Source organism: Gossypium hirsutum, chromosome D12 (assembly GCF_007990345.1).
Source record: "Gossypium hirsutum isolate 1008001.06 chromosome D12, Gossypium_hirsutum_v2.1, whole genome shotgun sequence".
In the NCBI taxonomy this organism is placed as follows: Eukaryota; Viridiplantae; Streptophyta; class Magnoliopsida; order Malvales; family Malvaceae; genus Gossypium; species Gossypium hirsutum.
The window spans coordinates 55,072,405-55,085,207 of record NC_053448.1 but is presented as its reverse complement, the minus strand read 5'-3'; the positions used below and the strand labels follow the sequence as shown (position 1 = coordinate 55,085,207).

General features: G+C 30.2%; 2 protein-coding genes and 1 long non-coding RNA gene across 3 annotated transcripts; 2 read left to right on the top strand and 1 right to left on the bottom strand.

Moving 5' to 3' along the window:
* The first annotated feature begins 1,493 nt into the window (after positions 1 to 1,493).
* On the top strand, positions 1,494 to 2,935 carry LOC121224282 (uncharacterized). Its single transcript, XR_005921884.1, has 4 exons — positions 1,494 to 1,724; positions 1,944 to 2,020; positions 2,502 to 2,578; positions 2,685 to 2,935. It is a non-coding gene; the product is annotated as an uncharacterized lncRNA (long non-coding RNA).
* A 14-nt stretch (positions 2,936 to 2,949) lies between these two features.
* Positions 2,950 to 4,411, top strand: LOC121203303 (tRNA 2'-phosphotransferase 1). Its single transcript, XM_041107230.1, has 4 exons — positions 2,950 to 3,025; positions 3,168 to 3,222; positions 3,309 to 3,431; positions 3,748 to 4,411. Exons 1-4 carry the CDS (start codon positions 3,023 to 3,025, stop codon positions 3,837 to 3,839), a joined length of 273 nt encoding a protein of 90 aa, XP_040963164.1. The 5' UTR covers positions 2,950 to 3,022; the 3' UTR covers positions 3,840 to 4,411.
* Positions 4,412 to 5,484: 1,073 nt separating this feature from the next.
* LOC121224281 (uncharacterized) lies at positions 5,485 to 6,714 on the bottom strand. The gene is made up of 2 exons (XM_041107229.1): positions 6,032 to 6,714; positions 5,485 to 5,747 (listed from the first exon to the last, which is right to left on the bottom strand). Exons 1-2 carry the CDS (start codon positions 6,287 to 6,289, stop codon positions 5,532 to 5,534), a joined length of 474 nt encoding a protein of 157 aa, XP_040963163.1. The 5' UTR covers positions 6,290 to 6,714; the 3' UTR covers positions 5,485 to 5,531.
* Between the last annotated feature and the right edge of the window lie 6,089 nt (positions 6,715 to 12,803).

The window sequence follows — 12,803 nt, the reverse complement described above, 5'->3', positions numbered from 1 at the left end:
ATTTATATACATTTCTTCTCTCCAAAAAATCTTCATTTGCATTAAACCTAAAAAAAAAAAAACATGTGTAATTGGGTAGATACTTAAGAGTTAAACTTTAGTTTTATTTTTATTGAGTTGATAATTGGGTAGACTTTAGTTTTAGTTTTATTGGGTTGGGTAATTGGGTTGGGTTGAATAATTTTATTTATTAATTTTTTCGGTTAACCGAAAAAATTCGGTTAACCGACCGGTTTCGGACTGAATTAACCATTAACCGAAAAATCATAAAAAAAATTAACTGACCCCTGACCGAAAAAATTTGGTTAATCGACAGATTAACCGAATTTTTTCGGTTTTACCCGAATTATGCACACCCCTAGCAAGATTATACATAAATTATAGAATAGTGGTTATGAGACAAATATTTATTTACCGACCGATAGGGGCGAAATCAAAAAAAAATTAGGGGCCGAAATTAAATTGTAATTTTTATGATGGTAAAAATATAATTTCACTATTTTAATAGTTTATATCTTTATAATTTTTAAAGGATTAAATCAAATTTTTATGTTTTTAGGGAGGACAAAGTGCAATTCTACTTTTACTAATTTAAATTTTTAAAAATTTTAAAGGGCCTACGGAACATTCACATTTTAACTCAGAGTTAGATACAGTGATGGATCGAATCAGGAATTAGTGCAAAATTTTTGAAATAGAACAAATAGGAATTTTGAGTATCTAATTAGGAAGTATTTAGACCCGGTAGGAGATTAGAAAATGCTCCTTAGATAGGAAAATTTTAAATAGAAGTATTGATTTAATTGAAAGAATAGAGAATTTGTTGTGACCAAATAAGGGAAAATAAAAAGTTAGGAGATACATAGTAGTGGTGAAAAGGAAGGAAGGATTAAGAATAAATTTAACCAGGGTGAAATATGAGTCATCCTAAGAATTATAAAAGGTAAAAAATGATAAGATGATAATTAGCCAAGTAGATATTTTTAGACAATGATTAGGGCTAAAGTGAAAAGATGGATGACTTAAGGACCTATTAGCAATTTGACCTTTTTTAATACAAAAAATGAGATATTTTTATGAAATGGTGTAAAAAGTGCGAGAAAAAATGAAAAGTTGTCATCTTTTCGCCAAACTCACCGTTACTCACCCCCTAAGTTTCCATCAAACTTTTCTTTTATTTCCCTTTGTATCCTTCCTCCATTCTTGAACCAATTAAGCTCAAAACCTTTCTTTCTTTTTTTTGAAATTTCTTTAGTAAAAACTATAAAGAAGCAGCGGCGGGGTTAGAAAATTTAGGGGAGGGTTCGGAATTAAATTGTATATTTTTATGATAGTGAAAATGTAATTTCACTATTTTAATAGTTTATATCTTTATAATTTTTAAAGAATTAAATCAAAATTTTATCATTTTGGGGGGGCCAATGTGCGTTTTTACCATTACTAATTTAAAATTTTATAAATTATAAATAGCTTAAATGAACAATTTTCCATCTTAGGGGGCCAAGGCCCTTGCCAATCCCTCCTTGGCTCTACCACTGTAAAGAAGGGTAGTGAGCATCTTAGGGCTCCTTTGGTTTGTCATTGCATACCAGTAAGGTGCGGTTGGGGTGGGGGGAAATGGCAGCAACCTCACTGGTCAGCCCTTTGGTTCAGCATGCCAGTGCGGTGAGAAGCAGCCTCCACCACGTTGGTCAGCCCCAAATCAACTGGAGATTGTTGGTCCGGTAAAAATTTAGCAACTCCAGTTGCTTTTTCTTTTCCTCTTTTACCCATATTATTTCTTTTGTTTCTTTTCCCCTTTTGTTTCTTCTGATATTTGGTTACCCTTCTTCTCCCCTTTCCCCTTCCCCTTCCCTTTCCCCTTCCCCTTGGTTTGCAAATCAGTTTGGTCAAGGTGATGGTGGTGACTGTTTACAGGTTAACATGCATTTCTCCTTTTGCAGATTTCAACTATTGCTGGTGAATTGAGATACACCGATGCCATGAAACTGCTGTATACCTTAGAGGACGCAACCAAAGGGTCTGTTTTTGCTAAGATTTTTATTTTATTTTAATGACCCTTCTGTTATTTGGTTAAATTTCAAAAATAGTCCTACAGATAAATTCATATCATTGTTTTGCATTCAGTAATCTTTCCAGAAAAAAAGGCTTCTTATGATGAATGTGCTAATGAGGTTTTAGGCAGTTGAAACTAGCAACTGATGCAATTTCTTTCTTTGAGCATCTAATACATTAATAAGTAGTGTCGTGAAATTCTTATGAAAAACTTCTAGTTTTTGTAAAAGACAATGTTAATGAAACCCCTGCCGAGGAAATGAATGGAAATCTTTTCTAAAATGTAAATAATGGGAAAGAAATGAGGTGAAGCACATAAATCTCTTCAAGTAGCAAATATATTGTGCAGTTGTTTTGTTGATGAAGATGTGGACTTACTGTTGTATCAATTGACTGAATTCATAGTTGGTAGCAACTTAATATTATGTTCGGTAATGATTTTCCAGTGTATCCATCGCCTAGTGAGCAGTCAGCAGCTGACGGTGCTCAAAACCAAAAGCTGGATGATGCCGACAAAAAAATTGTTGTTTTCTTCTTCCATAATTCTATTCCTTTTAGTGCTGCTAAATCCATGTATTTGCATGTTGAATTTTATATAAGCAAATTAAGTGATCAGTTTACTAATGCAGGGAAGAAGCAGATGAGTTGTGCTGAACGCGGGAGGAGAAAGAGGACAGTTCATGTACTGCCTCAGAAATGTTCTTTGAGCTATTGATGTATAAACATTTTCCTTCTTTGAGCTAAATACTATTTGTTGTTTACTTATAAGTGATTTAGATTCTTAGTCTCCAAAATGTTGGTGTATAAACAATCATGAGAAGGAAAATGTTCGTTTTGCAGCCAAAAGAAATTTCATGGTTTTTATGTTTATTGATTGTAGGCTGTCAAAAAAGATAATAAACAACGGTTTAGCCTTCTTGAGGAAAATGGGGAGCTTCTGATACGTGCAAACCAAGGCCATACCGTCATGGTGATGAATCTTTCTTAAAAATTTATTAATTTCTTCATGCTTTATCTGAATTGTCACCTTAGATTATTTTTAGCTGTTGTTTTGAGCATCTTTATTTATGTCTATGCACTTCTAAGGAAGATATTGTATGTCACGTTGGCAGACAGTTGAGTCCGAAAGATTATTAAAACAAATACTTTCAGCTGATGAAGTGCAATGTAAGAACATCATGTCTCTTAGATTTATGGACTTTCTTTATGCCTTTTATTTTGCATAATCCTCTTGATTTTCCCTGAGATGATAGTTTGCGTACATGGAACCTATAAGAGGAATTTGGAATCAATTTTGGAGTCGGGTTTGAAGCGCATGAAAAGATTGCATGTTCACTTCTCAAGTGGCTTGCCGACTGACGGTGAAGTGATAAGTGGTGAGATATCATGAAATTTCTCTTTACTGTTCCTCTGAACTTTGACATACGAACTCCTTCATTTTACTCTCTATTTTTAATATGCCAGCACTGTATACGTGACAAACTGCTTAGGGGTGTTGTTATGCTTGTTATCTGTATTTCACCATAGGATTCATGCTAAAGATTATGAAAGGGGATTACTAAGGTGCCGATATAAAACGTGAATTTTAAGCGATAATGGGAAATGAGAAGCACTAATCGACATAAATTGAGTTTTAGTGAATCTAAATGCTGTAGAGGGCTTATGATGATTTGTATCTTTTACCCTCTTCAGGTATGAGACGAGATGTTAACGTTTTGATCTATCTTGATGTTAGAAAAGCTTTGGAATGTAAGCATGCTTGCAGTTATTGCTTCGGTTCATAGAATCATGAAAGAAGCAAGTCATCTTTCTCACTTTTCTTTAGAGTCGTGGCCGAACATATATTGATTTGTTCTTGCCAAACTACGGTTCTTAAGTTGTCTTCGCTTGTTTTCTTGATGACTGCAGAAGGCATGAAACTTTACATATCAGACAATAAAGTGATATTGACTTAAGGTTTTGATGGGGTGGTACCTGTCAAGTGCTTTGAGAAAATAGAATCATGGCCAGACAGAAAACCTATACCTTTCTTAAATGTTTAAAATTGAATGATGAAATGATCAGCTTTTTTTTTTACTTTCTTTTAAACCTGTATGATGACAAATTTGTATTTATAAAAGATGACCACCATTCATATTTGTCCAAGTCGATTACAATAAGAGTACATTTTATCTATATAAATTGTTAATCCAAGTCTGTTCAATCTTTAGACAAAATGAACCTTGCTAAACAAGTTATGCGTGCAATTTAGTTGGAGAGGTTTTTTGTTAGGTCATGTAAGATTTTTGTTGGTTAAACTATTAGAAATTCAAGAGCAAATTGGGTCCTCTAATATAAAAATGAGCAATTTAGTCCTTATATGCTTCGTTTTGAAGCAAACAAGTAACTTTTGAATAGTTTTAATATTTTTTTATCTAAATGCTCATGGAAAAAATTGAAAATAAACATGTCTAAAAGTTTAATCATAAAAAATGCATCAGAAAATATAACAAAAAAGAAGAAGTTAAAATGAAAGAAGAAAACAACATTGAAGACCAAAATTGCTGCAATTCAAATCTAGAAACAAAATTGAAATTGAGAAAATAAAATTTACGTTCTAAATTTTAGAATTCGAAATTGTTGATGCACAAACAATAGAATCCTAATTTGTCAATGGACAGAAAATCACTGATGAGATGAGTTGAAAGGTGCTTTACGGTCGGAAATGGAATACATAATTGGGAATATGAAGAAAAACCCTAATTCATTATGTTGTTAGTAAATTGAACTTGGGTTGCTGATGGTAAAGTAACAATCATAAAATCAATATTCAAAGTCAAGTTCAAATATTTTAATATTTGATAGAAGAAATTGATGAAGTTTGTTGATACAATCATAAGAATATTTAATACTAAGAATTTTATTAAATTATATATTTTTGTTAAATTATATTTAATAATAATTATTTAAAATTATATTTTATAGTATTATATATTATGATTTTAGTAAATTCATATAAGAATATTTAATACTAAGAATTTTATTAAATTATATATTTTTGTTAAATTATATTTGATAATAATTATTTTAAATTATATTTTATAATATTATATATTATAATTTTAGTAAATTCATATATTTTATTAAATTATATATTTTTATTAAATTATATTTAATAATAATTTTTAATCATTTGTTAATTTTGTAATTGTTAAATAATTTTAAAAACTTCTATTATATATCATTTTTAATCTAATGTCCTTAAAAGTCATTTTCTATTTTCACCTCACCGCTACAGCTGCGTTTGAATCCAAACACACACTCCACCGTTGTTTCTAATCTCATTGCTACAGTATCCAATCTCACCGCTACAGTACCTAATCTCACCGCCACCGTTGTTTTTAACCTTACCGGAGGTAAACACACCGCCCATCCAAACTAGCCCTTAGTCTCATGAGAAAACTTCCATAAATGTGTTAAAAGAAAAAAAACAAAAGTTAGGTGTAAAGCCCAAAATCTGCCCGGGCCCAACACACAAAAACCCAATATCCAAAACGAACACCCAACAGGCCCAAAAATAAAAAAACCCTAGCCCAGGAAATTAAAATTTCAGCAGTAGAGAACCCTAGCTGCTGCTGGCCGCCGCTCCTGCTTCTGCCCAGCGTCGCATGCCACACGCCACCTCCTTCACGCGTCTGACACTGCTCTGTCACCTACAAAACGAAGCCACACGCAGCAGCAGAAAAGCCAAATAGCAAAGTGACAAAAAAAAAAGAAACTAAAAGGCTGTAAATCGGCTATAAAAGCCAAAAATCAGACGATTGTAGTTCTTCTTCCGTTTACGAACATCTAAAAAAAGAAAAGCAGAGAAAATTTTGAAAGGAAAAGCTTTTTTTCGGTTTTTGTTTTCATTTTATTGTTTTTATCTCTTTTTATTTTTTATCTCTTTTATTTTTGTTTTTGTACTAAAATAAAAAACGAAAAGAGAGAAGCGTACCTGAAACGTGCCACGGCCATGTCGTTGGGGGGTCCTCCCTCTGTCGTCGAAATCGGCCGTTAACAGCGAGGCCGGAATTTGGGGGGTCACTGGCTCGTTCGGGTACTTTCGTTTGTCTTTTGAAGATTGCGGCTTCAAAACGGGCATGGGGAGGTCGATTGGATCAAAATGGGTTCTTTTTTTGGGACTCCGATAGCCATATACGGCGGTCACCGCCGTCGTCAGCCGACGGCCATGACGGACGGATGGTGGCCCCATGGCCGGATCTTGGGCAATGCCCAGAGAGAAAATGAATAGAAAGCTTTTATTTTTTATTTTTTTAAAAGAGAAGCAAATGGCCTTTTAAAAAAAATTCTGCCTTTATAGCATACCAAAACGGCGTCGTTTTGGGTTTTATTTCCAGTCACCAAAACGGCGTCGTTTCAACAATAACCAGAATCTGACCCGATAACCCGACCCACGAGGCTAGGATCCGCCTGTTTTCTAGCACATGGGTTATTTGCGCATTCGGTCTTTTTGAATTTTCAGACTATTGCAATTTGGTCCCTTTTGCTTTCTTTTCTTTTATTTTAATTTGTCCACATAATTTTATTTCTGTTTCATTTTAATCCCGCGCGAAACTACGCGTTTAGGTGGTTTGGGATAATTTCTTTTTTGGTCCCCTTACTTCATTTTCTCATTTATTTTAGCCCTTTATCTTTGTTTTTACTATTTTTATGATTTTTAATTTATACCCCGAATTTTAAATTCCATTTCAATTTCATCATCAGTCCATTTAATTTATCTATTTATTAAAAAGTGCTCTTTTATCATCATTTGTTTTAAGTTGTTATATTTATTATTTACTTGAACTGTTTTATGTATAATTTATTTAAATTTCTTTTATATATTATTTATTGTAAATTTGTGTATATATATCTTTCAAATTTTTATGTATATATATATTTTCTTTAAAAAAACTGTTTCATGTGTTATTTTTTATATATTATTTATTTTAAAGTGTTTTATTGCTTTTTTTTAGTTTTTTTTATATATATTATGCTTATTTGGAACCCTCTTTTATTTATTTTGAATTGTCCTTATATATAATTTATTTCGAATTATTATTTTCTTTAAATTGTTTTATGTTCTATTATATTTCGTCTTCTTTGGTTATTAATATTTGTATTTGGTGTGTGGTGTAAGTATTGTCATTATGTGTATTATTTCATTTATTCGTATTTTCATGCTATAGTAATTAATATGATTATCGCTATTATTATTTGGTGCATTATTATTATAGTTACATTGTAAATATTATAATATTCCTTTATGTATTACTCTACCCACATAGCCATTTCACACTATTTCATTATCATTGTATCATACACTATGTTTAAACATATTTGACCTTTCTACGCAATGTATAAAAAGAAATTTTTTAAAACAAGCAAAATCTTGTATTTAGATTTGAGAAGGTCATACCCTAACTTACTGGGTTTCGATTTTCACAATAAATCTAAATACACTAATCTTTTCAAACTCAAGTTTTAAACGATCTCGAGAATTAAGAAGAGATTGTGTCCTAACTTACTGGGCATGATCTCTTTTTCTCAAGTTTTAAAAGATCTCGGGAAGTAAGAAAAGATCGTGTCCTAATTTACTGGGTATGATCTCTTTTTTATATCTGAGATAGCTAAATATCTTTTGAATAAGTAATTTTTGGCATCCATTCGCGCATCGAAAATTCAAGATATTGTGTCCTAACTTACTGGCTATAATTATTTTCCTCGATTAACGTGAAATATGCCATTTTCTCGAAAATTTTCAACATTTCAATAAAGGATCGCATTTTTAAAATCCTTCAAAGTTTTCAATCTTCGACACTAAGACACTAATTAATCAACTAGGTACCAATTTTTGGGCGTTACGAGGGTGCTAATCCTTCCTCGTACGTAGCCGACTCCCGAACCTATTTTTCTGAATTTCGTAGACCAAAATCGTTGTTTTAAATAAAATCAAATCGTTTATTAAAAATAACCACTTTTTAAGGTGATCCGATCACACCTCATCAAAAAGGATTGGTGGCGACTCCCATTTTCGTTTTCATTTTTAAAATCGAAGTCGACCCTGTTTTTATCAAAAAAAATGGTGTCAACATTAGGGTTTTGGGTTTTCAAAGAGTTAATTAAGGTAAGAGATGATGATGAAATTATCATGTCATACATGTTTATTTTCATTAACTAACATAGAAAAGTTATATGATTTTAGTTTTAACTTATAAATGATATATGTTTTATATGAAATTGAAGAGAAAGAAAAGAAGGAAATGATCAAGTTGAAGAAAAAGGGAAAGAGAAGGCCAATGAGTGAGAAGAAAATAAAATACATCATCTCAATCATTTTTTTGTAAGTACTATAAAATTTTAATTTATTTTATTTAAATGCTAATATGAAATTTCTTAGGATAGAAATGTTAATTATATATATTTATAAATAGATATTAAATAAAGGGTTAAATTATGAAATCATGAGATTTATAAATAGAATTATAGAGGAAGAATAAGAAACAGTATATTTTTTTGAATACTAAGTAATAATGTTGTGAAAGAAATATATGTATGAAAAAGATGTTATACATGTGACTTATTTATTAAAGACTAAATTGTGAAATAGGAAAAATATGGAATATTTTTCAAGACATATATTTATTATGAGAAATTGTACTAAATCCGGTTTTAATGCCCAAGTAGACAGAATGAAAAACTACTAGGATATTAATGGCATGCCATTAAGGGACCTTAGCGTGCTCTCCGATTATTAGCACATTAGTGCTCTCAGTTTAGCACATTAATGCTCTCCGTTTAGCACATTTATGCTATTTGTATAGCTCTCTGTTCATTAGTGCATAATAATGCACCTCTTTATTTGTTCTGTATATCTGGTATGTTCTATAAAAGTCTACTATGGGCTAAGGATATGAAATGTGAACAAAAGTGAATCATCAGAGTGTTGAGGTAAGTTTAATACATTTCAAAGGTAGGTTGAATTTTGTTAAAGTAAAGTATAGTTGTAGAAATTTGTATGTGTGTAAGTATGTATATTAATCGAATAAGATTAAACATTATGTTATGATTCATTTACCTTTTTATTCTGTAGTGCATACTAAGTCTTCACTGGCTTAACGCGTTTATTTCAACGGATAGATACAGTTAGACTTGTAGAGCTAGATTAGAGTTAGAAGTCATTTCATCTCATCACATATTCAAAGGCAACGAATGTAGGTACTATATTTTGAGTTAAAATGACATGTACATAGGTAGTTCAAATGTGTTCCAAAGTGTTAGGGACTAAAATGTAAACTCTTTAAACTTTATCTATTTTGGTATTTTAAACTGAAGTATTTTGATTCTACATAAAATGAATTGTTGATAGCCATAGGCATGCTTGCGTATGTGGTTGATTCTGTGATAATTTGGCTAATTCGGAGTTGTTTTAGATAGCTTGAAGGCACTTTGAAATGGTTTTAAGTGTTATAAAGAATCCAAAGTTTTGCAAGGATTTTTAGCAAAATTTTCAGCTGATTTTTATCAAAATTTACCTAATGTATCAAAACATACCTATATCTAGGCTTTGAAACTTAAAATTTCCAAAACAAAATGTAATTTTGGTAACGTTTTTTATGTTGGTATCGATATTGAAGGCTAGGTATCGATACCTAGGCCTCAAGTATCGATACCTTCATCAAGTAGGGGAAGAGGGTTAGCAAAGAGACGGTGTGGGGGGGGATGGGAGGGAAAGCATAAGAGTAGGAGGAGGGATTGTAACACCCTCTAACCCCAAACCGTTACCGGAACAAGGTTACGAGGCATTACCGAACATATCAAACAACTTATGAATAATTCATACATAAATTAACATTGGTAATATAATTTAATAACAAAATCCATATAATAGACTCTCAAAGCCCAAAACATATATATATATAAAACAGAACTTGTTCGAATATTCCATTTTTTTAAATTTCGACAGCATTTCTGCTTATTTTTACATAAAACCCCCTGCAAATAAAACCATATTACTTCCAAATATAACCAATTCAACCAATTCATTTCACATTCTCATTTTCTATTCTAAATACCTTCTAATCAAACTCAATCAACTTAATATCAATTTAAATTTATCAATGTACTAATTAAATTGAAATGGATAAACTTCTTTCATTAAAATTCTTAGACTTATACTACTAACATTTTTAACTATTTATATTCAAAACATAATAACATTTATACACATCCTATGTACATGCCACATTACCAAAAGAAAATATACATCACCAAAATTTGTTGAAGTTGGGTCTGGTTTTGGATGCTGGTTCAGTACTTGACTTCTACAACCTGAGCACGGAAACAACCGTACGCTGAGTATTTCATACTCAGTGGTATTACTATAAATTAAACTATTTAATAATAATAAAATTTCAAACATCGACCATAAGCTTATAAATCACTTAAACTAAATATACATATTTATATATCACTTCACAAATCTTAAATTCATATATATATATATATATATTACATACTAATTCAATTCATAATTTAACTCATACATTCTTTCTCGTATTTTTCAATAGTGTCAAATCAACCAATCTTATTTTCAAATTTTCATTTCAATTATTTACCCTATTAACAAGGCTCGGACTCTGACAGATACTCAGATTCCACCCAAACACACCAGAATATCCAACCCAATCACACTCGGAATAATATAAATCCTCCATAACACACCAGTATATCATAACCTCCAAACACACCAATAAGGCATTAGATGCCTCTTCGGATAAACCGAAGCATATAATAACAGAATCATCTTCTCGGCCGAACTACAAATCTCCTTGTCACATCACAAATCCTATGGCATGCCATTTGTATCCAATCTAGTCCTATAAGTTAATAGGGTATTATTTTACTTTTCCAATTTCGAATTCATTTCCACAACAATTTCAAATATTCAAACAATTCAAAACATCTATTATTTCAATTCACATATAATTCAATATTCACACATATTCTTGCTTAATTTCAAATGTTATTACTTACCTTACTTTAAATGTCCCATGATTACAATTTCAATATAGCATTTAGTAAATAGTTTAAGTTATAGTAATACAAACCCGGAATACGTGTTTACTCCTCAACGATCTTTTCTTTTCCTTTGGATGCCGATGCCTCGTTTTCCTTGTTAGCTACGAAAATAATAATTATTTTTACTATTAATTACAACATAAAAAAATAATAATTAAATTTTATTCAATTCCTACTTATTCCCAATTTAATTCTAACTAAGCTTACTTAATTTTCTAACTTAATTCATACTTCTTTTCTACTTAATTTCTTGCCATATTTAACTCAACTATTCTATATTCATAACTAAACCCTAATTTAAGGCTTTTTATAACTTAATCCCAACTATGTAAAACTTATAACTTAGTTTACAATTTAATCCTTTTATCTATTCTAACTAGAAATTCTATCAACTAAACCCCTAATTTAACAACTTGTTCAAAATGAAAAATGTTCAAAAACCTATGAACTTCCATAACCTCTCCTTAATTTCAACAAAACTTTATTTTAAAGCTTCTAAAACATCAAAATTAAGAGAAAGGGGCTAAATTTAGCTTACCAATTAAACTTGAAGCTTTAAAATCTCAAATTTTCCCCTTTCTTTTCTTCCCTGTTTTCGTCTCTTTCTCTGTTTCTTTTCTGTTCTTCTTTTGTTTTACTTACTTACTTTATTTCTTTTATTTTAACTAATAATATTAATAATATATTATTATAAAAAAATCTTTTACTTATTATTTAAGCATATATTTATTTTTATTACAAGTGTACCTATATAATTATTACTATTACACTTGTCTTTAATTTTTACCATACATTTGTCATCTATTTAGTTTATTTAATATATAATAATATAATTAATATAATAAAATATATTATATAATAAAATAATATTTATAAAACATAAAAATCTAAGATTTTTATCACTTATGTTGCCTCGTTTCTTATTAATGACTTAATTGCCATTCTAATCCTTTTTATTTTCTATTAATCTATAATTAAACTTTTATCCCTAATTTAATTTAGTCCTTTTTCCTAATTTCTCTTAATTAAACTAAATTCACCCAATTAATACCTAATTAAGCACTCAACTAAACTCATAATTACTTCAAATAAATAAATAAATAATTTTAATTTTTTTATGACTCAGTTTATTAAAACGGAGGCCCGATAATATACTTTTCCGATGCTTGTAAATTTTGGGTCATTACAGGGATGGTGGGGAAGAGGGAGAGGGATGGGAGAGGAGGATGGAAAATGAAAGTCCGTAACGGAAAATGGTAACTCTGTTACGTCTGTAACGAAAAATGGTTAGTGATGACTGATTTGTTATTTTTCGAAAATTGAGTGATTGAATTGAAACCTGAGCGATTGTTTTGTCAGCTACACCAAAATTGAGTGACTGTTAATGTAGTTTACCCTAAAAGATACTATAAAACATAGCCTTCCCCCGCGCCATTTTAGAAGTTAAAATCAAAACAAGTTAAAAAACCACATTTATCAACTTGGATAAATTCTATTTTTATTTATAATTAATTTTAATTTTTTATGATTTAAAAATAAATATTTAACATAATAAAGGAAACTTAAAATTCTATAATATATAAGAGTTATTCATTATATTTTATTCACTTGAAAATTTATTTTTTAAAATATTTATAAAAAAAATT

Coding starts and splice junctions, on each gene's coding strand:
- LOC121203303 (XM_041107230.1), top strand. Junction 3,223..3,308: donor TTCAGCTGATGAAGTGCAAT/GTAAGAACATCA, acceptor CTGAGATGATAG/TTTGCGTACATGGAACCTAT. Junction 3,432..3,747: donor TGACGGTGAAGTGATAAGTG/GTGAGATATCAT, acceptor TACCCTCTTCAG/GTATGAGACGAGATGTTAAC.
- LOC121224281 (XM_041107229.1), bottom strand. CDS start 6,289: ATGGGGCCACCATCCGTCCGTCATGGCCGTCGGCTGACGACGGCGGTG. Junction 5,748..6,031: donor ATGGCCGTGGCACGTTTCAG/GTACGCTTCTCT, acceptor TTCGTTTTGTAG/GTGACAGAGCAGTGTCAGAC.